Source organism: Pteropus medius, unplaced genomic scaffold (assembly GCF_902729225.1).
Source record: "Pteropus medius unplaced genomic scaffold, Ma_sr-lr_union100, whole genome shotgun sequence".
NCBI classification, from domain to species: domain Eukaryota; kingdom Metazoa; phylum Chordata; class Mammalia; order Chiroptera; family Pteropodidae; genus Pteropus; species Pteropus medius.
The window spans coordinates 4,589,495-4,616,962 of NW_024354886.1; the positions used below are offsets into that span (position 1 = coordinate 4,589,495).

At 43.5% G+C, this 27,468-nt stretch overlaps 1 protein-coding gene and 1 pseudogene across 10 annotated transcripts in view; both read right to left on the minus strand.

Moving 5' to 3' along the window:
• Positions 1 to 259: 259 nt before the first annotated feature.
• The window catches only part of ZNF76 (zinc finger protein 76), a 30,593-nt gene continuing 3,384 nt past the window's right edge, over positions 260 to 27,468 (minus strand). For 2 of the 10 annotated variants that reach the window (XM_039856192.1, XM_039856191.1), the window contains exons 2-14: positions 14,144 to 14,312; positions 10,142 to 10,222; positions 9,950 to 10,027; positions 8,549 to 8,745; positions 5,936 to 6,052; positions 5,521 to 5,596; positions 4,782 to 4,907; positions 4,488 to 4,667; positions 3,425 to 3,658; positions 3,169 to 3,332; positions 2,290 to 2,457; positions 1,641 to 1,751; positions 260 to 1,112 (exon numbers count right to left, since the gene is read on the minus strand). In XM_039856192.1, the coding sequence (XP_039712126.1) occupies positions 1,008 to 1,112; positions 1,641 to 1,751; positions 2,290 to 2,457; positions 3,169 to 3,332; positions 3,425 to 3,658; positions 4,488 to 4,667; positions 4,782 to 4,907; positions 5,521 to 5,596; positions 5,936 to 6,052; positions 8,549 to 8,745; positions 9,950 to 10,027; positions 10,142 to 10,222; positions 14,144 to 14,216 (1,710 nt within the window). In that variant the 5' untranslated portion in view covers positions 14,217 to 14,312 and the 3' untranslated portion in view covers positions 260 to 1,007. Of the gene's footprint in view, positions 1,113 to 1,640; positions 1,752 to 2,289; positions 2,458 to 3,168; positions 3,333 to 3,424; positions 3,673 to 4,487; positions 4,668 to 4,781; positions 4,908 to 5,520; positions 5,597 to 5,935; positions 6,053 to 8,548; positions 8,746 to 9,949; positions 10,028 to 10,141; positions 10,223 to 14,143; positions 14,330 to 18,120; positions 18,242 to 19,092; positions 19,203 to 27,468 lie in introns of those variants that run through there. The other 8 variants (XM_039856193.1, XR_005651421.1, XM_039856195.1 and 5 more) reach the window with 8 other exon arrangements.
• LOC120597733 (uncharacterized) lies at positions 13,854 to 13,972 on the minus strand (annotated as a pseudogene).

The following is a 27,468-nucleotide window of genomic DNA, read 5'->3' on the forward strand; positions in this document are numbered from 1 at the left end:
ATCTAACCAGAGCCTGGAAGCAGTGGTCACACTGGTCCTGTTTGGTCACCTTGGAGCCCACCTGCTTAGCTGTGGGCAGGAAGCCACTAGCAGCTCCTCAAAGCTTACCTTATACCTGGGCTTCCTCTCACCTGTGCCCCTGGGAGGGCAGTCTCACCAGCCCAGCACTGAGGCTCAGTGGATACAGAGCTAAGAGCCTAGTTTGACCAGCCCTGCCACCAGGGCCCAAAATGAAAGGATGAGGGGAGGGACCCAGGTGGAAACTTGGAACTTTTATTAAATACTCATTCACCTGTTTTCCACCACTGCCCAGAGCAGGAAAAAAATTATCAAAATGCAATTTAAAAAAAAACCAAACACCCAATCCCCAGTATGTACAAGGCTGTTCCCTGCCTCTCTGCCAGAGGAGTTGGGGGCAGCTGGGCGGGGGGGGGGCTGGGCACCTTTTCTCCAGCCACAGTCCCCTGAGCAATTCTGGTAGCAGGAAGTCCCTGCTGCCAAGTGGCCAGGCATCACAGCTGGCCTTTGGGGAGGTGGTTATTGCTGGGAGGGGCAGAGCTGGGCCTGCTCTGCCCCTACTGGGCTGAAGACCTGTCTGCCTTCTCCCCTGGTGGGCAGTGGCCAGTCAGAGTGGAGGACCAGTCCCCTTAGAACCTCAATTACCACCTGAGAAGGGGAATGGACTGAGGGCAGGAAGGGTATTCTCTGCAGGGAGGAGAGTGAGCACCCTGCTGATTTTGAGGGGAGGATGCCCAAGTGGAGCCTGGTGATCAAGCTCATTCTCCTTAGCTCCTGAGGTTGACACACTCCCAATTCCAGCTGTCTAGCCCTCCTCTTGAGCAGGGCCCCAGTCCTCTTCAGTTAGGCCATTTTCTTGCTGCCTTCTTGCTCTGGAGACCTATCTGGCCACCTTCCACATGGCAGCTACAGCTTAGGCCCTTGAAGGCAAGGATGACTGTGCAGCATGGCACCTCCTCCAACATGTATGGGATCCCGCCCTCCCGGGCTCAGCAGCGGCTCTCTGACTCTGTGGTCTCCAAGGTCACAGTCCCTTGCTGCATGGCAGCAGTGGCCACGTTGATGGCTTCCTCTAAGGTCTGCTGCTCCTCCAGCTGTGAAGAAGGGGATGGAGAAAGAAGAGTGAGACCCCTTCTCCTTGATTCTGGGGGTAGTAGTTTGTAGCCTGCTTTTTTGAATCCTCTCCATCCATCCAGAGCCACACACTGGGCCCCAATAAATAGAAAGTTCCCTAATAGAGTCCTATTGGCTAGGTATGGGAGCCACAGATGATTCAGGGTCAGAGAAAGGAATGACTTCACTGAAGGGAATGACTGGTTGGAGAGGACCTTAGTAATCATCTACTTTAGTCTCCTTATTTTCCTGATGAAGAAATGGAGATATGATGAGATGGAGGGCTTAGATTGCCATCAAAATTATTCTGAAGGCTAGAAGGGGCTTCACCACTCCGCTTCAGTCAAGAAAGAACCTGAGACAAGTATGTGGATTTAGAGAGAAAGGAGTTGTCCTCTGAAATGAGCTCTTTTTGAACCAGATACCCTTCTCTTCAAGATCTCTACTTCATTTCCCTCCCCTCCTGGTTATTTTCTGTGGCCCTGGGACCCTCCCAGACCTCTACCCACCTGTACAGCAATGTGCGTTCCGTTGGCTGTGGCCAACAGTGCCACCTGTTGATGAAGGGATGCTACACTTGAGTCGTCAGCCACCACAGCCCCAGAAGTAATGATTGTGACCTGAAATAGACACAATGAGGTTTTCCAACTCACTAACATTATTTCCCCTCCCCGCAATCCAAACAAAAATCTCTCCAAGCAAAGAGGTTAGAAACAGCCCAGAAGTGAATGATAAAACCATTTTGGGTCAGATTAATTAGCTTGAGGCTCAGAGGTAAGTGAGGCTGTGTTTTTCTTACAGCCAACTTAATTTAGGGATTTTCAATTACAGGACAGAGCTGTAAAAGGCCCCAGAGATCATTTAATCCCTTCATTTGAAAATGGACTGAATGAAGTCCACGAAAAGTGACTTGCCTGTGGTAGCAAAGCAAGTAAGGAGTAGTTCAAGATTTAGAAACTGTCTCTTGACCTCCAGTGAAATGTCTTTCAACAGGAGAGTGGCTGATGGCCCAGAGGAGCTGAAAGGAAGACCCTTTTTTGTAGGGGAATCTTGGTCCTTATAAGAAAGCTTGACTAGTTTAGCCTGCACGTTAATGTCTACCCCTCGAGAAAGAAGGACAAGAGAACAAGCAACCCCAAGCAGACTGCCTGATCATACGGGCTGCGTCTGGGTGCCATCGGCGCTGACCATGGTGACTGTATGTGTGCCAGACGTGGCAAGGTCATCATCATGACTGGGGATGGTGAGAGTGGTGTTGCCATGCTGGGTCACCATACTGATGGCACTCCCCAGGGCCTGCAGGTCTTCCGGGGACAGGCTGACCTGCTGACAGGAAGGAAGAAGGTGAGCTGGGAGTGAAGTGGAGGGTGTCTGAAAGCCCCTAGGTGACTATATCTGCTCTCCTAGACAGGTTAGCTTATTGGTAAGCTAGAAGATTGGCTCCATGTTACCGGGATGGAGGGGGTGGACAGGGATAAGCAAGTAAAACAGGTCTTAGGTTGCAAAGAGAGGCCACATTAGAAAAATTCTGCTGACCACTTTTATTTACCACTACTTTGCCTCATGGCTCTGTTCCACGCAATTCAGGGTCCCCACCTAACCACATCCTCATGTCAACTTCAAAAGACATAGGTACACTTGACAGTGAGGGTGCTAACAAGGGTCAGGTTATACTGCTGGCTAGAAACCCCGGGCTTTCAGAGCCTACACCATGCTCTGGCACCCATACCAATATGTTTTTCTTGAGGACATTCAAGTGTCTTATTCAAATGATCAGGACCTGTCAGCCGTTAAGTAAAGAGGAAAACTACTAACTGTGCTCCAGAAGTCCCAGAGACTGAGTTGGAAGCAAGAGGAGAAGGAGGGGCTGTATTACAAGATTTAGTACCCTCAGCCTCAGCTCTCTGAGATCTATAAGGCCAAAAAGAGAATCTTGGGTGGAGGTGGGGCTGTCAGAACTTTGGGGCTCCCAAGAGAGTGGGAGAGTGGCCCAGTGGCCAGAGTAGCCCACCCCATCCCTACCACCAGAGTTTGTACCTGCTGGGCACCATCCTGCGTGATCAGAGCCACCTGGGGGGCCCCGTCTTCCTCGGTCACCATGGCCACTTGGGCTGGGATGTCATCACCCTCTTCTTTCACGTCCGAAAGGTAAGCAATCCGGGGTTGTTTGGGTGGTGGGCTCTCCTCAGCTGCAGAGGCGGCTGGGAGAGGAGAGCCCAGGCTGACACCTGCCACTGGACGGCCACAGGGCGGCCTGGCTTGTCCCCTCTCACCTCCTGCCCATGCCCCTCACCCTCGAGCTGCTGTTGCTCATAAAGGGCCTGCTCGCTCTCCTCGGTGGCCTCCAGCTCGCCGTGGGCGCTGCGCTTGTGCATGGCCAGGGTGGAGGTCTGCCGGTAGGTCTTGCCGCAGGTACTGCAGGTGTAGGGCTTGCAGTGTGTGTGCACCACATGGTGCTTATACAGGCTTGAGTACTCGGTGAAGCGCTTTCCACAGCCTGGCACCGTGCAAACGTATGGCTTCTCCCCTGGGGACACTGGGCTGTGAGGGGGGTAGGAACTGGGGCTGGCAGGGAAACTAGAGGGGTGGGGTGGAGGCACAGCTGGTGAAGGGAGAGTAGAGGCGGGGAAGGGACTAAGATCTGGAACTCTGAATGGACAGACTTGGGGAAGATGGCCAGTAGAACACAGGGGATGTGAGTTTGGGCCCATTGAGCCCAGAAACAAAGTAGAGAGAAAATGGAGGGACAGGGCAAAGCTGGAGCTAGTGAAGGGGCTCGGGGGCAGTGCTGGGGGCTTGTAAGTTTCAAGGGTCTTGAACAGAAGAGGTAGGAGATAGAGAGGGATGAATGACATGTTAGGCACCATGGGAGAGCGAGGGGACACACGCGGCTGAGAGATGACACAGAAGGCTGGACGAGGAATCTAAAACTCGGGAGGGTGAGGATACCCAGGAGTCATACGGATAGGACAGTGGATGAAGCGAAGAGCCAAAGGTGATATTTCACTCTGCTTTTTTCCCCATATCATGCCTGACCCTGGCCTTTTCCTGGGAGCTCAGCTGAAGGAGAATTCAGAGCGGATGTAGAGAGGTGGCAGGGACCTAAGAGAGCTGGCAGCATCTGTCAGAGAGAAGCTAACTGGAACTGGAGGAACTGGGCATTGCAAGTGAAACAATGGTTCTGAGGACATGGCTGTAACCACAGAAGCCCCCTCGCCCTGCCCACGGACCAGCCTGGAACAGTCGGCCGAGAAGAGCTCTGGGCTAGGAGTAGAGAACGTGTCTCAGGTCAGAAGCCTACAGTAGAGGGGGCTGGGTCTTCAGAGGGGGTGGTCTTTGCATGCCAGCTGGCCCACCTGTGTGGATGCGGACGTGATTCTTATAGTTGGTGGCACTGGTGAAGCCGCGGCCACAGTGGGGCTCAGGGCAGGTGTAGGGCCGCTCGCCTGTGTGGGTGCGCACATGTACCTTGCGGATATTAGATGTGGTGAAGGAGCGGCCACAGCCCTCAAAAGGGCACCGGAATGGACGTTCACCTGTGGAGATGGGATGTGGCTCAGGAAGTGGGGTCATGCGGAGCAAGAAGCAGGGACAGCAGGAGGCTCCAGATTCAAATATGAACAGGGCAGGGAGGGCAGGGCCCAACCAACCAGTGTGAGTCCGGACATGTTTCTGCAGGTCTCCTGAGGTCTTGAAGGCCTTGCTGCACAGCTCCTCTGGGCACTTGTATGGCTTCTCACCAGTGTGGGTACGCACATGACTCTTCAGCCCATATCCTGTACGTGTGTGAGAGGGCAGCACTCAGTGGGGCCTCATCCTCTACCATCTCATCTTCCTAATTCAGAAGCTCTCCATTTTAAGGTGTGTTCTGTGAGGCCTGATCTCCTTTGGCACAAGAAGCCTGTATTTGCCTCTATCCCATCTCTACCTGGCCAGATGAGAGGGGATGGAAAGCCTATTCTGCCCTCCTTCCCTCTCCAGGGGCAGCTGGTGCCATTCTGGAACAAGATGTGAGAGGGAACCTAGAGAACTCATGGCTAAAGGTCTTCGGTTCAGAGGGAAAGTGAAGCCTAGAGATGCAATGGCCTATCCAACACCCCCTAGCTGTTTGGTGTCAGAGCTGACACAAAAGGGAGGGTTTCTCTGCCAACCTTCCTCCACCCCCTCATCCCCCCGGCTCCTTCTGCTGGCCTGGACCATGCTGCCACTTGCCTCTGCAACGGGGCTTCCTCCAGAGACAGCGCCCTGCAAGTCAGAGCAGTCTGATAGTAGTTTCTCCAGGAGGGCAGCCTGGTGTTGGGTTCCCTAGATGGAGTTCCCAAGGCTAATCTAGAACCTCTGCCATCAACTGGAAGCATTTCACCTTCAGTCTCCACCCAGGTAGATTACCTGTGGCAAATGCCTTTCCACAGCTGGAGAAATCACACCTGTATGGACGGTCACCCGTATGAGCTCTTTCATGTACCTGTGAGGACAAGCAATCATGTAATTCAGAAGAATAAAGACATGAATGGGCTCTTCAATTCTGTTTAGGGCCCAGAGTATCAGTATTGGCCACCTCCTTCATTTTGCTTCTTTTTCAGCTGAGAGGCCACCTTCTCCAGGGAGCCTTCCCTGGCTCTCTTCTTTTCTGCACTCTTCATGTGTGTCACAGCCCCCTGTGCTGATATTTCTGTATACTCATCTCTTCCTCCAGTAGGCAATGAGCAACTTGAGGACAGGGACCCCCAGTAAAAGTGGGCAGGTACAATTACAGGCTGGTGGGGAAGACGGAAAGGCTGAAAGCTGTCTGTGGCAACCTTACCTTTAAGTGATGAGCAGTGGTATATAGACGCCCACAGCCCTTGTAGCCGCAGCGGAATGCTCTGTCCCCAACCTGCTGCCCTTTGCCATTATGGGAAGCCTGGCTGTCGTGCAGAACCTGAGGAAAAAATCTTGAGGTCTCTATGTGTATTCTCCCCAGTGAAGGGAGGGAAGAGGTAGGACACAGGGCCCACCCAGGGCAGCTTCAGACCCAATAAGCATGGTTAAACTGCCAGGAGGAGAAGGGCAACCTGGGGTGACAGATCCAGACACAGGGAACAGACAATGGGCACGTTGCAAAAAGAAATAGGGTTGGCATGTGAAGTTACCACCAATCTCTAATGGATAGAGGGAGGACTAAATGTCATGGGGTTGTGACAGCTATAGAAGAAAGGGCATCTCCTAAGCAGCTAGGGGAGGGGGTGGTCTAAATGGCCACACCTGAGCTAGGCTTGGAGCCAGCAACCCCACTTATGACCACACACTCCTAGGAGGCCGCAACTCTGGACACCTCTCTCCTCTGATGGGAGTGGATCTCGTCCTCTCTGTGAGAAACCTGTGTTCAGAAGGGGCATTGACAAGGGGGCTTGGTGTAGGGATAAGCTCACCTAGAGCTCACCAGTGTGAGGTGGCCACAACCAGCAAACTGCAAAAGCACTCAGGGCTGGGGCCTGCAGGTCCCCACCAGAAGTCTCAGCTCTAATTACAGTGCCCAACCAACTGACAAGTCTTTCCCTTTCATCTCTCCCGGGAACACTGCTAGAGCCACCCATTTCACGCCAGCTTCTGGCTTCAGGGAGCCCTTACTGTTTTTATTCTTTCCTGAGATTGTGCTGAGACTGTCCCTTAGTCTTTGTTTCTGGAACATTTTGGTCTTCCTAGAAGCTCCTGAAACAGAACTCCGGAAGTCACAGTGGGGTAGGGGACCAAGGTGTGAAGCCAAATTCATGGAAAGTTCTGCCTAGTCAGTTCCAGGTCAGGGGGTCAAGCAGCTTGACAAAGTTTCATGGACGCTTAAGTAGCTGGTGGTTGGCGGGGGAGGGTTACAGGTGGATAGGCCTGCTCAGCGAGTTAACCTACTCAGGAGTTTGGATTTCATTCTCATATCTCAGTAGCACTAGAACTTCCAGGTTGGAAGTTACCTCTGAGATCATCGGGTCCCATCTCACTGATGCCTGGAAGAGGAATGGCTACCCCAGGTTAGACTAGATAGAGGCAGAGCCAGCACAGATCTCAGGGCTCATGATGTAAAGCCCAGTTGTCTTTTCCAATAGCATCAAGTCTCCAATTTGCCTTTTAAAATACACCTCAGGGAATGGGCATAGCCCATAGTGGCCTGTGGTAAAGTTTTGTGCTTCATTTTGAAAAGACATAAGGATTTCCTCTTCTTCTCTATGATATAGCCACACTAGTTTTATTAGAAAAACAACTCCCTGAGAGGGTATTGTGCTGAGTGGACTCCCCTAGAGGGTATTGCGCTAAGTCAGAAAAAGACAAATGCCATATGATTTCACTTACATGTACAATCTAAAGAACAAAATAAACAAAATAAAATAGAAACAAACTCATAGATACAAAGAACATTCTGATGGTTGCCAGGTGAAAGGGGGGTTGGGGGACGCTGAAAAAGGGGAAGGGATTAAGAAGTACAAATTAGTAGTTACAAAACTGTCATAGGAATGTAAAATAGAGCATATGGAATATAGTCAATAATACTGTAATAACTATGTATGGTGTCAGATGGGTACTAGCTTTATTGGGGTGATCACTTCCTAAGTTATATGAATGTTTAATCACCATATTGTACACCTGAAACTAGTATATTATACACTAACTGTAATTTTAAAAATTATTAAGAAGAGAAAAGAAATATAAGTATGAAGATCAATAGGCAAAAATGTTCAACCTCAAAAAATAAATATAAACAATTCCTCCCAGTCTTTAGGTAAAACTGAGACTCTGTAGTTCCTCCTGTGAGAGAGCACGCCAGTTTGGAAAGCTCACAGATCTCCATAACCGTTTCCCATGTGGCTAAGACCACGGTTCCAGCAGAGAGAGAACATGAACTGACTGACATTTGGAGAACTGGGATCCTTTTCCTTTGTAGCTGAGCTACTGTGCAGGCCTTGTGTTCCAAGAATCCAAGCTGCTCTGTTGCCATCTGCCCTCATCACTGCCTACTGAGGTTATTTCCCTCAAATAATTAAATGAGTTGCAGAGAAGAAAAAAGTACAAAAATATCTGACCTTAGAGAACTGGAAAACTAATAAAAGTCACTGGCAAGGGCTTTCTTAGAGTACAGAGGATTATTACAACAGCCAAAGTGAAGCTAGGCCTAAATTTCCAAAATCCCACTGTATGAATGTCACTGTTTCTTACAGCTGCCTTCCCCTTGCAGAGACAGTATAAACAAGGGTGAGTGTAAAGAGCTGTCAACGCTCCAGCCAGGCTACAATGCACGCCCTGGATGATGATGACTGGGAAGCCAGGATACACGGGCAAAGGAAGTAGCTCAGGCCATGCCCAAGTGCAGGACAGTCTTGTCCTCTATAGAGGTGGTAGTTTTGGCAGGGCCAAGACAGCTGACAGGCACCATCAGGCTCTGTGAGCTCACCTTGCTGGCATACTGTTCCAGGGCCACCACTGTGTCTGTGCTGAAGCCCTCATCTTCTGTGGCTAGGTCCTCCAAGCCCACCTCTGTCTGCACAGCCAGAATGGTGCTGTCCGACGGCACAGCCACGGGGTGATGAATGTAGGCAGTGGAGCCATCTTCCAGCTGGACGGCTTCCAGGGCGCTGGGGTCATAGCCCTCTGCGGGAACATGCAGTTAGTCCAAATGTGACACAAGGGCAAGAGATAGGGTTGGACCCTGGCTTTAAAGTAAGAAGAGGTACATATACTGAGGGTTTCAGCATCAGGTTTCTCCTGGTCCCTCACCTTGGTGATTCACTCTGGCTAGCATTCCTTCTGGGGCCACCTCTCCAAAGGATAAGGTCTCCTATGGAGCACCAACTGGGAACTCAAAAGCTCCTTGAGGATCTGAGTGGACCATCATTATCTTGGCTTAGATGAGCACAAGAACCTCCTAACTGGTGTTCCCTTATCCCTTCTACCACCCTCTAGGCAGCACAAGATCCAGAGGGATCTCTGCAGGACACAAATGTGATCATGTTACTTAAGGACTGAAACAGTTCAACTGCTTCCCATTGGTCTCGGAATAAAGATCTAACATTCACACCCCAAGCACTCTGGCCCCTACCTCTATCTGGCTTCATCTTACCTATTCTGCCCTCATTCCCAGTACCCTAGCCCCTAGCAGTTCCAGAACTTGCCATCCTTTCTCCCCTGTCTCTGGGCACATACATGCTGTTCCTTCTGTCTGTGGTACTGAATGCTCCCTGCCATCCTTCTTCTAGCTAAGTCCACTTCATTCTTCAGCTTTCAGCTCACGGGTCACTTCCTTAGAGATGCCCTCCCTGAGCTTCATCCCTGTTTGTAATGGTCAGTTCATCAGTGATGATTCGCTTCACTTGTATTTCTCCCTCTAGATTCTAGGAGAACAGAGACTGTATCTGACTTTGTTCTCTTGTAGATGCCACACCGAGCACACATATGCCTGGCACACACGAGTAGTTGCTTAAGATACTACTTGTTAAAGGAACAGTTATTCTTTAGTAGGTGCTTTGTTCTTAAGTGTTAGTAAATTTTTTACTCCTCATCTTGGATGACATCCTCAGATCCTATTTAAAGCCCTAAGACTTTGTGATTGTGCTGGTACCAAAGCTGCAATCAAGGCCCATGCTATTGACTCCCAAGGCCCAGCCTCCTGGGGGCACAAATAGCTGCTCCAGTGGTACACATCAGGGAAGGTAGGCGAGACTGCTAACCTAGGTGAGGTTGGGGACCACAGCTCCCACGTCTACACCCCAACTCCCAGGGTACATTATTCTGTGCCCCAACCTCCGCTTGTTCTGTCTCCCTTCCTTCTTGCCAGTCATGATGACTATGACCCCACCTTTGGGTGTGCGATGTATGTAGGCCATGCTGCCATCTTCTAGCTGCACAGGCTGTCCATCCTCAAAGGAAAGTGGTTCTGTAATGAGAGCAATGCCTGCCTTTCTCTGGAGCTTGGTGCCAGGGAGGGGTCCCTCAGTAGGGAATGCCTGGCCTCCCTCCATGAAGCAGGGGTGTCTCGGAGTGCTCTCACCTTTCTGCACTGTAACTTGGTGAATGTATGCGGTGGTCCCATCCTCAAGCTGGATTACTTGCCCTTCAAGCAGCTTCTCTCCTATGGAGGTGAAAATAAAGAAAAGTGGGCCAGGCCCACAACGGGCTAAAAACACCTGCCTGTTTTTAGCAGCGGCCCATCTGAGACACAGGTATCATGTCTGCGTGCTTAAATACAGGTGGCATTCTCCATATTACCTCACTCTCTGCCTCCTGAGGCCTGCGCTTCAGAGGTACAGGGGGTAAAGACATCCTGTCATGAGGAACCCTACAGCTCCCAACAGATTCCCTTCCTGTTACTTACAGGAGGAGCAACTTCGTTTATTATTCCACTCATGCCCAGCAAAAGGGGGACGTCCAACCTAATAGTAAGTTGCTGAGACTGAACTAAATGGAGAACAAAGGATGCCCTGAAACCTGAAAAGGCCCCAATGGGTCAAAATTCAAAAATCAAAATACATTCCCTTATCTCTGACTTGGCAGTATGTCAAGACCTAGACCCTCTGATGAGGCAGTAAAGCTTAGTGGACAGAAGCTCTGGAACCAGTCCAGGCCCCTCGGTTTGAATTTCAGCTCTACCTCTTCCTGGCTGTGTGATATTGGAGAGCTTATTTAACCTTGCCGTGCCTTAGCTTCCTCTTCTTAAAATGAGGATTAAAAATTGTGTCTTCACGTCTGATCTCGGAAGCTAAGCAGGGTTGGGCTTGGATGGGAGACCACCTAGGAAGACCAGGTGCTGTAGGTGTAAAAAATAAAAAATTGTGACTTCTTCAGTGGGTTGCTATAGGGGTTAAATGAGTTAATGAATATAAAACACTCAAAACAGTGCCCGGTTTGTGATCAGCCCTCAATAAACCTTAGCTTTTCTTATATGCCTAATTTGCATATTAGAAGAAATAGAAAGTAAAGCATTAGGGAACAAGGTGAATGTGACTACTACGGTATTATGCGTCCATCTGGGTCTTGTTCCACTGCTACTGATGAGTAATGTTTTCTCCATTGATCACTGACATTTTTATTTCAGTTTTCCAATAAAAAACTGACTCACCTAAGGCAATAAAACAAGCACCATAAAAATTAACAAGACTCCAGACTTAAGATATTATCCTTCCTTTATCTCATCTTTACTGGAAAGCCTTTCTAAGAGCAAAAGGTTCTTAAATTTAGACTTAGAATTAGATAGGTCCCTCCCTGTGTCCCGTGAGTTTGAGAAGAGTGAATGCGGAAAGAAAGTGAGAAAGGGAAGAAGGAAAGGGAGATTGAAGAGTTAATAACAATATTTTGTTCATTCTTTTCAAGTTTCAAGTTTAGGAATTTGAGCTCTTATGATGTCGGTAAAGGACCAGGCAGTTACTTCCGGCCCAACTCTGTTGATGTCTCTCCCTCAGAGGAATTCCCAAACTTGTCCCCAAACTGAGTCTTCTTGGGTCGGTAATTAACAGTTCTACAACCCAGTTGAAGGCAGGTAAGATGGAGACAAAAGTAAGAAGTAGGAAAGAAAGGCAGTTGAAATGAGGGGAGAGAGACCCCCTCTTTTCTTTCCTACCCAGTGAGTAGCAGGCGACTCTGCATTTTAACGCCTTATCTGTCCTGGTAGGGGCACCAGTACTTGGGGGTTCTGAAAGCATCAGGAAAGCCCCTGTTAGCAGAGTAGATGTTGCTTTAAGGCAGAAAACAAAATGCTGAGAAGAGTTATTTGAGAAAAAATTTTTTTTTAGTGTAGAACCATCATGAACTTTTATTTACACCTCTGTATTTCCAATATAATCCTTGATCTTACAGTAAATCCATACTGAACACACTACATATATTTTACAAATATAAATATATATTTAACCTATATAATTTACATGTTAATTTAAAATATATTTTGAAATGTGTAATATTGGCTAAGGAAAAATTTTAGACTAGAATTTCCTCTAACAACCAGAGACTACAAAGAGCGGGGTGGGGTGGGAGGGGAGAAGAGCTGACTGACATGGCCCTCATATCCCATTACAGAGAGGCGACCATACGTTCCTGTTTGTCCGGAACTATCCCAGTGCATTCACTCATAGCACACTCTTCCACTTTCAAAAGTGTCAGGTTTGAATGACATGTTTTATGCTCACCCTAATTATAGACAAATCTCATAAAATTTTAGGGCTTCCTGCTGGCTGGCTCAGCTGGGCCCGGACAGAGCTGCCTGCTGACAGAGATGAAATGCCCAGAGGAGCTCATCAGAAAGAAAGCCCTTCGGGACAGTGCAGTTCTGCATCAGCTCTACCCTCAGTTGTGTGAAATCTGCAGCACCATGGAAGAGGCAGAGAATGGAGCCAGGAAGAGTGATGAAAGTAAGATATAAACAAGGAGGTGCGGGAGGCAAAGAGATCCAGACATAAGAAAAGAATGTGACTTTCTCAGGCCAAGTGTGGCCACTTGCCTTTTACTTACTCATTCAACCATTAATTCATAGCAGAAGACTGAAGCATGAGAAATAACTGGGTCCATGGAATAAACACAACCCTATCTATATAGTTCCTAAATTCTTACATCCCACTGAGACTGTAGCAGAGGGGCAAGGCCTGTGATAGGAAGTGTGCAGACAGAGGGTTTGGGGCTTCAAAAGTATTCTAGAGGTTTCATTCAAGAAAACTAAGCCAGCCAGACCCACACATCATAGTTTTTGACAAGAAACCTTTCCAGATGGCAACCCCCACACTGATGAGATTAAGGGGCTTCTTTGTCATCATCAGGAAACAATTTAATGAAATCAACAAACAAATTATCTGTAAACTTGGGAACTGAAATACATTTTGACAATGTGCTGAAATGAGAGAGGGCAATATTGCAATGGTAATGCAGTCATGAGCAGTGCTCATAGAGTCCAGAAAAGGCAAAATAAGTAGGAATGAGGCAGTGTTTACCCAGTGCTGTACAAGGAAGACACCCATATCATCTGGCATTCCTGAGAATGCTGGAGAGAAAGGAGCTGGTGGTGAAGGTTAAGTGTTCCTGACCCAAAGGCCTTGCCCTTCAACAACATTCTGTTCTAATGCCATACCCACTTCAATTTTAAGTTCCTTGAGAATCAAATTTCAGATATACAATGTATTTTTTTAGTACTTAGTGTTATTATTTCAGTATTTTTAGCATTTAATCTCATGTTTACACATGTCTATCCCATGAAGTATTTGGGATATACTTCTACTACAAAATTATTGTTTATCTGCAATTCAAATTTAACTGTGTGCCATGTGTTTTTATTTCTGGCAAACTTAGTGAGGCCTAAGGCATGAGGTCTATGCTTGGGTGTCCCTTTCTGAACCTAGAAGAGTACCTCGTACATGGTAGATGCTTAGTAGATAGTTTGAGTGATTAAAGTTGCTTGAATTAAGATGAACTGTTCTGGAAAGCATTAAGAAACTGGACTGGGAATATGTGAAAAGCAGGAAGTCATAGCCAGCACTGTATTCATCTATTCCAAAAATATTTATAAACTACTCAGTATGTAAGGAATTCCTCACATGTAAGAAATTCTGCCTCTTAGAGATCTTGGCTCCTAAAGCTGGGCTAGTCTGATTTTCTAGCCTGCTTAGATGGCATTTTATTTTATTTGATTATTTTATTTTTTTAGGTGAGGCAACCCTTGGTTGACCTCACAGATTGCAAGGACCTTGTCATCTTACAATCCTTTATTTTTTATTTTTAAATGCCTACAGCACCTGGTCTTCCTAGGTGGTCTCCCATCCAAGTACTAACCAGGCCCGACCCTGCTTAGCTTCCGAGATCAGATGGCATCGGGCTTGTTCAAGGTGGCAAGGCCATAGGGCATTTTATTTTAAAGAGTTCCTTTTTCATCAATTACCTTGAGATTCTCTTGCAAAGCAAGTAGTGGCGAGTGTGTGGGAGGGCAGGGTGGGGGTGATATTCATGGAAGGGGACACTCCTCTCCAGAGTCTAGGGGACAGGGCAGGATTTGGAGGTCGCTGGAAATACTCGCCTTTGACAGCTTGCTGGACATAGGCCATCGTCCCATCACTGAGGGTCACCGTCTGCAGCCCCAAGCTCTCCATGGCAAACTGCTGCTCGCGCACTCAGACATGAAGTTGGCTTCTGGCCAGCACCAAGATCCCCAGCTGAGGTCAGAGATTTCCGTCTTGGTCACAAATCTGAGAAAATGGACAGTTTTGCATTATGAGTTGCACGGCTTCTTCCTGCTGCAAGAGTGAATGGGGTAGACAAGAAAAAAAAGAGACAAATTCTTCAAAGTAGAGAACTATGTTGGTTTTTACGAAGAGAGTTCGAAATACACACAGTTAAGAATTCTAAAACTGGGGTGTAAAAGAGAAGCATGCTAGCCAAACTGGTTGAAAATTAGGATTTCATTGGTCAAAACCCACTTTTAAACTCGCTTCCCTTAGAAGGGAGCCCAGTTGAAGGCAGGCAGCCAACCCTACTGCTGCTGGTTCTCTCTGACTATTCAAACATCTCTCCTGTGTTCAGATCTATTCATCCATTGGCCTTACAGGCCATTCTCAGTGAACATCGCACAGACGTCACAAATAGAACAAGTTCCCAACCGAATCCCCCATGTCCAGAACTATTCTATTTCCAGGATTCTCCATCCTGGGGATGGCACCTCCAGCCACCCAGAATCACTGAGGTCTTCCTTAATTCCCTCTTTTTCCTCAAAAGTCTAGCTAGGTACATTACTATCTTACATCATATACAAAAATTAACTCGAAATGGATTAAAGACCTAAAACCATTAAACTCCTAAAACAGAGGCAGTATGATACTTGACATCAGTCTTGGCAATGATTTTTTGAATTTGACATCAAAAACAAAGGTAACAAAAACAAAAATAAACAAGTGAGAATACATTATACTAAAAAGCTTCTGCACAGTAAAGGAAACCATCAACAAAATGAAAAGGCAACCTACTGAATGGGAGAAAAAAATCTGCGAATCATATATCTAATAAGGGCTTAATATCTAAAATATATAAAGAACTCATATAATTCAACAGCAAAAAAATTAAACAATATGATTAAAAATGGGAAGGGGATCTAAATAGACATTTTTCCAAAAAAGACATACTGATAGCCTATAGACACATGAAAAGATTTCAACATCCCTAATCATCAGAGAAATGCAAATCAAAACCACAAAGATATATCCCCTCATACCTGTTAGAATGGTTATTATCAAAAACACAAGAAATAACAAGTGTTGGCGAGGATGTGGAGAAAAGGAACCCTTGTGCACTGTTGGTAGGAATGTGAATTGGTGTAACCACTATGGAAAATAGTATGGAGGTCCCTCAAAAATCAATAATAGAACTACCATATGACCTAGCAATTCCACTTCTTGGTATTTATCCAAAGACAATGAAAATACTAACTCGAAACAGTATATGCACTCACAAGTTCATTGCCGCATTATTTACAATAGCCAAGATATGGAAACAACCTAAGTGTCTATTGAAGGATGAATGAATAAAGAAAGTGTGGTATATATATTACAATGGAATATTATTCAGCCATAGACAAGAAATGAAATCTTGCCATTTGTGACAACATAGAGAGACCTTGAGGGCATTATACTAAGTGAAATAAGTCAGACAGAGAAAGACAAATACTGTATAATCTCATATGTGGAGTCTAAAAACCAAACCCAAAACAAAAAAACCAAACCCAAGTTCATAGATACAGAGAACAGATTGATGATTGCTAGAGGATGGAGACTGGGTGTGGGCAAAATGGGTAAAGGGAGTCAAAAGGTACAATCTCCAGTTATAAAATAAATAAGCTTTGGGAATGTAATCTACAGCATGGCGACCATAGTTAATAATACTATCTTGCATATTTTAAAGGTGCTAAGAGTAAATTTTTAAAGTTCTCACAAGAAAAAAACTTTGTAATTATGTGTGGTGACGGATGTTAACTAGATTTATTGTGATCATTTTGCAATGTATATGAGTATCAATCATTATTGTTGTATACCTGAAACTAATGTAATATTGTATGTAAATTATACTTCAATAAAAAAAAGTCTAGGTATCTCTCATCTCTTGACTACTGTAAGAGTCTCCTAATGCATGTCCTCAAACTCTTGCCTGTTTCTTATTAATTTTGTAATATTATGTCAGGGTGACTTAAAAAAAAGGACAAACCTAAATTTACCACTTCCTTGATTAAAACTCTTCAATGGCTTCCTATCGTCCTTAGAACCCACTTTGCAGCAAGGCTGGGTCCCCTTTTAAGTCCCTGCAGCCCTGGGCGCTGCCTCTTCCTAGCACTCCCACTCCTGGAGTCACTCACTTCAGAACTTATCACTATCTTTAACATTTGTTGCCTACACAGGACTTTGGGCGGCAGCCTCGTTTCTGGTTCACTGTGGGCTCTCCACAAATCCTTGCAGAGTGACTCACAGGGTCCTTGTATGTGAAGAGGGAAACACTGAAGCATCCTGCTGGCAAGACTTCCTCTGCATGTCATATCATAGCAAGGCACCTGCTGGAGCTGGAGAGCCCACACTTGCGAAGCCTCTGCTCCAGGTTCAGCAGTTGATTCTCTTTGCCATCCATCCAAAGAATTCTCCTGTACTTGAAATTTGGACTGGCTACTTGATCCTCCCTACTTGCTACCTGCCAAAACTTTTTCATATCAGGGCACACAGAAAGAGGGATATTTGTATGTCACACTGGATGTTGCTGCTTGAAGCCAGAAGCAACACCCGCTGGAGCTTCGGCAGCCCCAAGGGCTGAGCAGATCAATATCTTAACTATAGCCCATTTGCGACACACTGGTTGGGATGCTCTACTCTAGACTTGACATCTCCACTAAGATTATTATCCCAATACTACTACCACTAATAGTGAATACCGCTATAGAGCTAACCTACAATGTACTAGGCAATTTACACAGTTACTCATTTAATTCTCACAAGAATTCTATAACTAAACACTATTATCTTCATTTTACAGTTTACCAGTCAGTGTTCAGAACACTTGAATATTGGTTGTTTAACTTTCATCTTACCCACTGCAACTTACACACAGTCCTTCCTGACCGGACCACAATGGAAAGAGGAATAGCTGGTAGACACATTTCCCAAAATAACACTTCTTAGACTCAAAGAAAACAAATTTCCATTCCTTTACATGTTCTCATGTCCAGGCTAAATATTCAATTTTCCTCCTTATGTCTCACAATAGAAACCTTTTAAACAGTCCATTCTTCTTGCTTTCTAACCTTTCCTGATCTCTGAAGCTGCCTTCCAACAGAGCCTGAATGCAGGTGGTAAGAAGGTGCTTCGGGGCTGCCAAGCATGTACAAGTAACTGATTGCCATTTTTCTCCCTTTCATCAACTGATGGTTTTCTCTGAATCCTATGCTGGTACTAAACTGACAACAGTGAAACTAACAAAGCCAAAAAAAGAGGCTTGTCACTGCCTCAGGACTGCTGTGTCTTAGCAGTGCCTGCCTACACTTGACATTTTAGATTTATAACTCCTCTGGCCCTCTGAGAAAGGGCAGAGAAGGAGTGTGGGCAGGTATAAGGTTTAACTGTTCCCCAATGACCTGAGCTGGGTATAGGGGTGAGACAGACTGGGGAGGGGTGGGAAAGAGAGCCATGACAAAAGATAGGGTCGAAAAGGGAGCGCTCCTGACTCCCAGAACTAGCAAGTCCAGTTTGTTGTATTTTTAAATGAAATTAACCTATTGTTTGCTCTGATGCAGGAAATAGCTCTATGGCTTCATAATATATAAAAGCGTTTCCAATGTAAAAACATAAGTTATAATTACTGGGGAAAGATAACATTTAGAAAAACTTTTTAGATACTTTGGATCTATGAAATAAGATGTGGTTAAATTACCTCCTCAAAGCAGAAATATTAGAGATATGAAAGACAGGAAACTTAAGAGTGGCCATATATTTGTGCTTCTCCACTTTGTCATGGTTTAGATCTAACCTGATTCACACCAAAGCAGGGCTTCTCCTTGACTACAGGCACCTGCTCACTATTCCACAGAACTCCCTGGATGTTTGGAACAAGGCTTTCTATATTCTGTCTCAGCCAGCCTGGAGGGCAACTGTAATTCAGACGAAAAAAAAAATTGTTTGGAAAGAGAAGAATGTTTAACTTTGGGGGAAAAAATGACATAATTTTCACTCAGAGAATTCCTCATTTGGAAACAAAGAAAACTTCTCAGAGAGGACAAAGTGACACAAGGTTGGGAAGGATGAAGGCTGAGAGAATCAAGCGGCAAATGAGAACCAGATTTGGAAAAGCTGTAGTAAAATTATTCAGTATTTGTTATTATAGAAATATACTTCAATGCACACACAAAACCTCTAGTGAAATAGGCCTGGTTCTGTGGGTTTCCAAACACTAAAGAGAAAACAGAAAATTAATAACAGAAACTTGCATTAACCTAACACACATTTACAACATCAGCTAAACATCTCCTGCCAAAGGCACAATGATGTTAAAAGCCCAAATCACTTTTTAGTATGGTTCCTATTTGGCTACTATAATTTTATAGATTTGAATTAGTCACAGAAAAAGGAGTAATTAGGCAAAGTGAATTATTTTCAATTTCAAAAGAGCAGTGAAAATGCAGACCCCTTTACTGCAACAAGAATTAATTTAAATTAAAACAGATAACTTAAAAATTAAATTATCAACCAATCATAGCTGAGTTTCAAACTCCCCTTTTGTCCATGAAAAGAAAAGTCCAGAATAAAGGCATTTTGGAAGGATTATCCTGCAGATTTGCTTTACACCAACAAGCAATTTAGTACAGATATGATGAAGTTACATCTGAATTGTTTCTGGAATGCAGCTTGAGGTGACCATTGGCTTAAGAAGGGCTATTTGAAAATAAAATATCCCATCAGCATCAGGAGGGATTGGATCATCATAGTTATTTAGAAACATTACCCCGGGACAAAAATGTTGCATTTATTTCAGTAGTTCATCAAAATGGAACAATATCCGGATCTCAACTTGGAAGAGAAGGCACTTGAACCAAAAGAAAATCAAGTCAAAAGAAGAGTTGATCTGAAGAAAAAAAACAGTATTAGGGGAAAATATTAAAGAAAATAAGATATAATATTAAGAACACACATAACTGAATTGTATACTTCAAAATAGTTAAGATGGTAAATTTTATGTTACTTGAATTTTGCCACAATTTAAAAAAATTTGGTAAAAAAATACATGCAGACATATACAAACTTCTAAGAACAATATCAAATTCCCACTGGACAAATAAGGCAAAAATATAAATTCAAAAGCAAAAAACACAAATAGTACATAAATAATACAAAAGAAGGTTCATTCTCATGAATAATTAAAAAAAAGAAAGAATAATCATGATAACATTGTACTTATCAAATTACCAAAAATCAAAGTAAACGTATTAATATCCAATAGACAATAAGATACCCCTACACACCTATTAGAATGCCCAAAATTCAAAACACTGACACCACCAAATGCTGGCGAGGATGTGAAGCAACAGGAATTCCATTCATTGGTGGTGGGAATGCAAAATGGTACAGCAAAATGATACTTTGGAAGACAGTTTGGCAGTTTCTTACAAAGCTAAACATACTCTTACCACATGATCCAATAATCCTACTCCTAGGTGTTTACCCAAATGAGTTGAAAATTTACATTTATCACAGCTTTATTCATAATTACCAAAAATGGCAAACAACTAAAATGTCCTTCAGTAAACAAACTTTGGTACATCTATAAAATGTTATATTATTCAGCGATAAAAAGAAATGAGCTATTAAGTCACGAAAAGACATGGAAGAACCTTAAATACATTTTGCTAAGTGAAAGAAGCCAATCTGAAAAGGCTACATATGGTATGAGTTCAAGTATATGACATTCTGGAAAAGGCAAAACTATAGAGAGAGTAAAAATATCAGTAGTTGCCAACGGTGCAGAGGGAGGGACGAAGGGATAAACAGGTGGAGCACAGGGCATTTTTAGGGCAGTGAAACTATTCTGCATGATACATAAGGGCACATACTTGACATAATGCATTTGTCAAAATCCAAACTATATGACATAAAGAGTGAACCATAATGTAAACTTTAGTTAATAATGCATCGATATTGTTTCATTAATTGTAGCAAATACACAAAACAAATGCAAGATGTTAATATAGGTATATCTCTGTTTTATTATGCTTTGCAGATTTTGCATTTTTCTTTTATTTTACAAATTAATGCTTTGTGGCAACTTACTGAGTGAACGTTAACATGAGTTTGGAAGACGCTGATTCCCACCCTCATGAATGACTTTGAGGGGTTCAAGACTTCAGTGGAAGTGACTGCAGATGTGGTGAAAATAGCAAGAGAACTAGAATTAGAAGTGAAGTCTGAAGATGTGACTGAATTGCTGCAATCTCAGAATAGAACTTTAACGAACGAGGAGTTGCTTCTTGTAGATGAACAAAGCAAGTGGTTTCTTAAGATGGACTCTACTCCTGGTGAAGATTGTTAAAATGACAACAAAGAATTAAGGATATTACGTAAACTTAGTTGACAAAGCAGCAGCAGGATTTGAGAAGACTGACTCCAATTCTGAAAGTTTGATGGGCAAAATGCTATCAAACAGCATTGCATGCTACAGAGAAATCATTCGTGAAAGGAAGAGTCAATCAATGCTGCAAACGTAATTGTCTTATTTTAGGGAATTGCCACAGTTACCCCAACATTCTGCAAATACCACCCTGATCAGTCAATAGCCATCAACATAGAGTCAAGACCCCCACCAGCAAAAAGTTTACGACTTGCTGAAGGCTCAGGTGGTTAGCATTTTTTAGTAATAAAAGTTATGCACACTGTTTTTTTAGACAAGACTACTGCACACTTAATAGACTACAGTATAGTGCAAATATAACTTTATATGCACTGGGAAACCAATAACTTTGTGTGACTCACTTTATTGCGATATTTGCTTTATTGTGCTGCTCTGTAACTGAACCTGGAATATTTCCAAGGTATGCCTGTAATAGGGGGACTGGGAACAGCGTGTGGAGAAAAGCATATAGGAACAGTTTGCACTTTTTCTAATTTTTCTGTAAATCTAAAACAGCTCTAAGAAATAAAGTCTATTAATAATAATAATTTAAAAATCCAACCATCAATGTTGGCAAAACCAGGAGGCAGGCATGAGAGTACATTGTTTTTTAATGGCTGAGTAATATTCCATTGTATATATGAACCATAACTTCTTTATCCAATCGTCTGTTGATGGGCATTTAGGTTGCTTCCATATCTTGGCTATTGTAAATTGTGCTGCCATGAATACTGGGGTGCACAGATCTTTATGAATTATTGTTTTGGTGAAATCCTACCATTTGCAATGACATGGATGGACCTATAGGTTATGATACTGAGTGAAATAAATCAGACAGAAAAAGATAAATACCACATGATTTCATTTATGTGCGGAATCTAAGGAACAAAAAGAAAAACTAATCAAAAACAGACTCACAAATATAGAGGACAATTTGGTGATGAATAGAGGGGAGGGAGGTGGGAGTGCTGGGAGAAAGCGGTGAAGGGTTAAGGAAGTACAAATTAGTAGTTGATAAAGGGTCATGGGGATAGGGAGCATGGCATGGCGAATGCAGTCAGCAGTAATGTAATGGCTATGTGTCGAGCCAGAGGGAAGACAGAGTAATCAAGGGGGGAATCGTTTCATAAACTATATAAATGTCTAACCAATGTACTGTATACTTGAAACTAAAAAAAAAAAAAAAAAAAAAAGCATATTGTTGATAGCACTAGAGATAGCTCTGGGCTCTCCAGAGAATAATCTGTCCATGCTTAACCTCACTGGGAAAGGTTCAGGATCTGAGATCTAATCACCCCATCTTCATAATTCATCTCACACACACAAAAAATACACAGAAAACAAGAGCTATTTGCATGAGGATGCTTGTTTAAATGTTTTAGACAAGAATCATGAAGACCATCTGGATTAATGGAGGAGGGTTAACAAATTAATGCTAAGTGAAAAAAATCATAAAGTTGAACATTTACCCAGTTCCAGCTCATAGAAACCTTCTCTCCAAGTGAGATGAGGGCAAAAGAGGCCAAAAAGAAATGTACAGTTGTGCTAAATCTTTTAAAAAATAAAGTCGCTGAAATGAAAAGATCCCAGCATCTAGCTCCAGTGGACACTAATTTGCTTAGTTGCCAACTTCTCTGTCCAAGGATTTCCTTTATTCTCCCCACAGCTTTCCTACTGCTACATGCACCTCATTCCTCCTAGGTCCTATAAAGAAAAGTATCTTATTCCTCTTGTAATTTATGCCAATCTTAAGTACTGAGGTAGGAAACCTCTTCCTCTAGGATTTTTCTTCCTTTCTTCTAACTACCAGAGGTCTAGTTACCTCTTTTGCAATATTTTTCAAACTAGGCTGTTGTGCTTTGTGTATCTTGTGAATAGTGTCACATGGGGCCCCATGATTCAGTATCTTACCTCGATCTCTAGGTAATGTGCATTTCTTAACTCAAAGCAATGTCCATTATGCTGTAGGGAAACAGGAACAGGGTTACACTGTCTGTGAGAGTACACATTGGTAAAAGCCCAAGTTGGGCAATTTGGAAGTATCAATCAAAATTACCAATATACATACTGTCTGACCCACCAATTTCATGTCTAGTCTACAGGTAGACATACATATGTGAAACATGGCACATGTCCAAGGTTATTTCATGGCATCTCTGTAATAATAGCAAAAAATTAGAAATAGAACAAATGCCTATCAAGACAGAACTTCCCTACTATGTAGACATAAATAAACGAGGAAGCTCCTTACACATTATATGTTGCCATGGACATTAAAAAAATCTGTGGAAATATAGTTAAATTACTAACTAGGGTTGCCTGGGGAAAGAGAACTGAATGACTAGGGCAAAGTGATGAAAGGGTGACTTTTCACTGTCTATCTTTTATACTTAAGAAAAACCCTTAACTTCATGAATGTGTTACCTGTGTAAAATAAATAAAAATAAATGAATCAAAAAAAAAAAAAAAAGTCTAACATATGCTCTGCACTCCTTTTGTTGGCTACAGGAAAATCTGATTCTCTATTCGTGAAGCATAGCTATTCCAGCGCTGATAGGATAGATTCCATGATGTCACAGGTTTGTAGCAAAACCATATCTGAAAACTTAGCTTCACAATTCATGGATGCCATTCTGAAGTATCATATGGAAAGGTGATCAAGCTGAGCATGAGGCAACAGCAAATCTATATGAAACCTGAGGACATGCTGGCTTTAACATGTGTGTCCCCCACAAAGGTCAGAAGAGTGGGTCCAGCTGGAGTGGTAGCTAAGCAGGGGGGCTGCCTTTCCACCTGTTTCTATGGGCTTGGGACAGTACTTCCTAGGTTAAGAGTATGATCTCAGATAGAGAGAAGAGCTCTGGTCTCAGGTACCCCTGCCAGACAGTCCATATCTGAGCCTCAGGTCAGTTTTACAATCTCAAGGAGCCCCCAGTTCCTTGGTTCTTATTTTAACTGCATGGGTCTCATGCTTTATCAACTATCCTAAAGCAGCAAGGATTTCCAACACATGAAGAGTTATGCAGTGAGAAACAGTACCAAGCTAAAAAGTTATATCTGGACTTCTCACAGATGAATCATTTACTGAGGGCAAGCTTGCGGGGAGTGTTAACTCGAAGGCACTAGAAAAAGCATCCTTACTTGTGAGGCTTTGAATATTGCATCCAACATTGTGGATCTTTCCAATTCTGAACTATAAGTGAGGTGCCTGAGTATGCCCTGCACTTCCACCAGCCAAAGGAGCATAGCATTTGTGAGATCTTCACATGGACACTCACATTTTTATATCTTTAATGATAGAGGCCAGGGCAAGAGGCATCTGAGGTTTTGTCAACAGCTTAAGATCACCAGTTAAAGACAATGGCTTCAGCTGCACTTGGATTTGTATGTTACTCTTGTTTAGCTAGTCAGAGTCTCCTTACAGTATAAACACTGACATCTAAATGACACAAGGACAAACAGGGAGGAGTGACTGTGCTTTCAGATGCAGTGAGAGGATTACTCTCCCACAATAAATGTTTTCCTTAAACTTGACTCTTTTAGGGGGAAAATAACACACTCTACTTTCTGTTATACTGTTTATAGTTTAAGTTCCTGGACAGCATGCATTTCAGCTTAATCACCACCTAACAAAGAATGCCCACAGATACTAAATGAATAATACTATTAGGTTGCATAGCTAAATGAGTTCTTTAGCTCAAATTTGAATCCTAAACCAGCTCCATTTATTGTGTACTAAATCTACTAAAACTCATGAGACTGGATTTGAAACCTTTCATTAACTACAGAACTATGAGCTCCTTAAGAGAAGTTCCTGGCAGAGGGAAAAAAAAAAAAAAAAGAGGACTAAATGTTCAGTGAAAGAATGAAGAAGGGAAGGAACTGAGTCCCACCACCCAACTCTTCCTCCATACCCAGCTAGGATGACCACTTTTGCCTTACCTGGAATACCACCTTACCTCATCTCTGACATCCACGTTCACTGTTTTCTCCCAGACCCAGGCCAAGAACAAGGTTTCCCTTGTTAAAGTCACATCAGACCAAAACACTGTTCCCTCTGTACTGAGCAGTGAAGCTACACCAGGCGCCTTGTCTGTAGTGTTCCATAAAGGCACTGATGCATCTTGTCTCTGTCACTGAATCCTGTATGTCCAGCCCAGTGCCCAGTACACGGCAGGCACTCACTGCATATTACTTTAGCAAAGGAAAAGAGGGAAAGAATCTTACCACCAATGCCACTACTTCATACAGAGCTCAGCTGTTTCCAAAATGCTCTCAGATATACAGATATATTATCTTCTTTAAGCACTAATTCATCAACTCTCACAATAGGAGGGGCTGAGAAGACAGCTCATTTCTAAAGCAGTCATTTTGCAGATAAAGATACAGAGGCCAGAGCTGCCAGAGAAGTCTCAAAGGATCACAGAGCTACGTGGTAGCAGAGCCAGGCCTCACACCTGAACTGCCAGTGTTTTGCCCACTATACTCCTTTGTCTTTTGCCCAGTAATAGAAACAGTGTTCTTTCAGGTTCCAGAACAGAAATTTACTGATGTCTAACAGACCTGTAAATCGAGCTGCTTACTCAATATCGCCATGTCCAAAAAGTGTCTCAAACTTGACATATTTGAAGTAAATTCCTTATCTCTCTCTCTCACAACCTGACCCTCTTCCAGGCTCCCTGATTTTAGTAAATAGAAACTCTATCACTTAGTTGCTCAGGACAAAGATGAGGGATCCATCCTTGACTTCTCTATTTTTTTCACATGCCACATCCAATCCAACAGCAAATCCTGTTGGCTTCTCTTTCAAAATATATCCAGAATCCAATCACTTCTCACTCTTCCACTAATTTACTTTGAGTCCAAGCCACCAACTTCTTTTCCCTGGACTATTGCAGTAGCCTCCTAATCAGTTTTCCCTTCCACTCTTGGCCCCTATAGCTCATTCTCAACATAGTAGCCAGAATGATCCTTTATGTCAGTTCATGTTACTTATTTGCCTAGAACCTTCCAATAGTTCTCCTCTCACAATTCACAACAAAATCCAGCGGCCTATAAGGCCCAACATGATCTGCCACTAATCCATTTCCATTCTCACCTCTCTTGCTATGTTTCCCCTCTCTCACTCTACTTCAGCCATACTGGCTTGCATCCTCATGTTTCTCATGCTCCTGCCTTAGAACCTTTGCACTTGCTGTTCCTGCTGTTTGGAATACACTTCCACCACATATGCATTCAGCTCACCCCTTTATTCAGGTCTTTGCTCAAATGTTATCTTTTCAGTGAGAACTTCCTTGACCACCCTACTTAAAATTTAATACCCTGACTCCTGGTACTCTCTATTTCCTCTCTCTGCTTAATTTTCTCAATATATACTTTCCTTGTTTATTAGTTTATTGTATGCCTCTTAAATCCTGGAACTTTGTTTTGTTCATTGCTCTACCTCCAGGTATGAGAAAAATCCTGGCCTTTAGCAGATAGTCACCAGACATCTGTGGAATGGATGAGTGAATGAATGAATATCCATACCTTTAGGACTGCCCAGTAATCTATAGGCTTTAGGCCAGAAGGGAGAAGACCCTAGTTGAATTCTGGTCTCTTCCTTACCTCTACCATTGCCTCACCTTCTTCTCAGGTCCAGTGTAGCCCTTTACCAGCAGAAACCACACCTGGGATGGGAAGCAGGGAAGGACAGAGCCATAGGTGCTTATTGCCAGGACCCTACAATTCCTAGGCCACCAGGCACAGAATTCTACAGGGTGCTAATTTTTGTATTTAGCATCCTGTTATCTCACAAACAAAAGAGGTCAAAGATAGGTTAGGACTAAATATACCACTAACCTAGATAATAGTACTGAATCAGTAATAGTAGCTCATTTACTCTGAGGTATTTTCCAAGGAACTGTGCTAAACTCTCATTTGTTCATCTAGCTGTCCTTAAAAACAAAACAAAAAAACTTTTATTATGGATTTCAAACATACACAAAAGTAGAAAGAATAGTATAACAAACCCCATGAACCCATTACCCAACTTCAACGATTACCAATTTGGCTTCCCCTATTCTGTCTGGGCAACTCCCACTAAATATTACATCTAGTTGTTTTCTTGAGAACTGGTATATATATGACAGACTCTGGCCTTGTAACCATGGTATTTTAGCAACTATGTCGACCAATCTCTCTAGTCTTAGTAGAAATACAGTAAAAACAAGCACTTATACCATTTCCTCACCAGAGCAATGACTAAAAGAAGTGTCTAAATTCTAGATTGTTAAAATGAAGGGACTTGCATATGGTCACATTTGGAGGGATTTGGGGGAGGGGACACTTGTGGCTACAAAACAAATGTGGATGTGAGCTGTTTTCACTTGTTTGTACTGATGCAAAATTTCTTAATGAATTCATTCAACCCAGTATTTACTACTTGCTAAATATGAAGGACAAGATTAAGATGACAGAAGGCAAAGAAAACCCGGCCTCTGTTCTCAAGGAAATCATGGTGGGGGTGGGTGAGAAGAGTACACAAATAACTAAGATACAAAGCTGAATATGTTCTGTGCCGTAAGATTAAACAAGCCTAAGGCAAAAGCTCCTTTTAAAAAATTAACTCGCAGAAATTGTAGACCCCAGGACTTACCCCTTCCTTAACTCTAGTTTTGCCCTCTGCTGTATTTATTGCTGTAGAGTCAATAAGTACATTATAGGAGACTTGGGAAT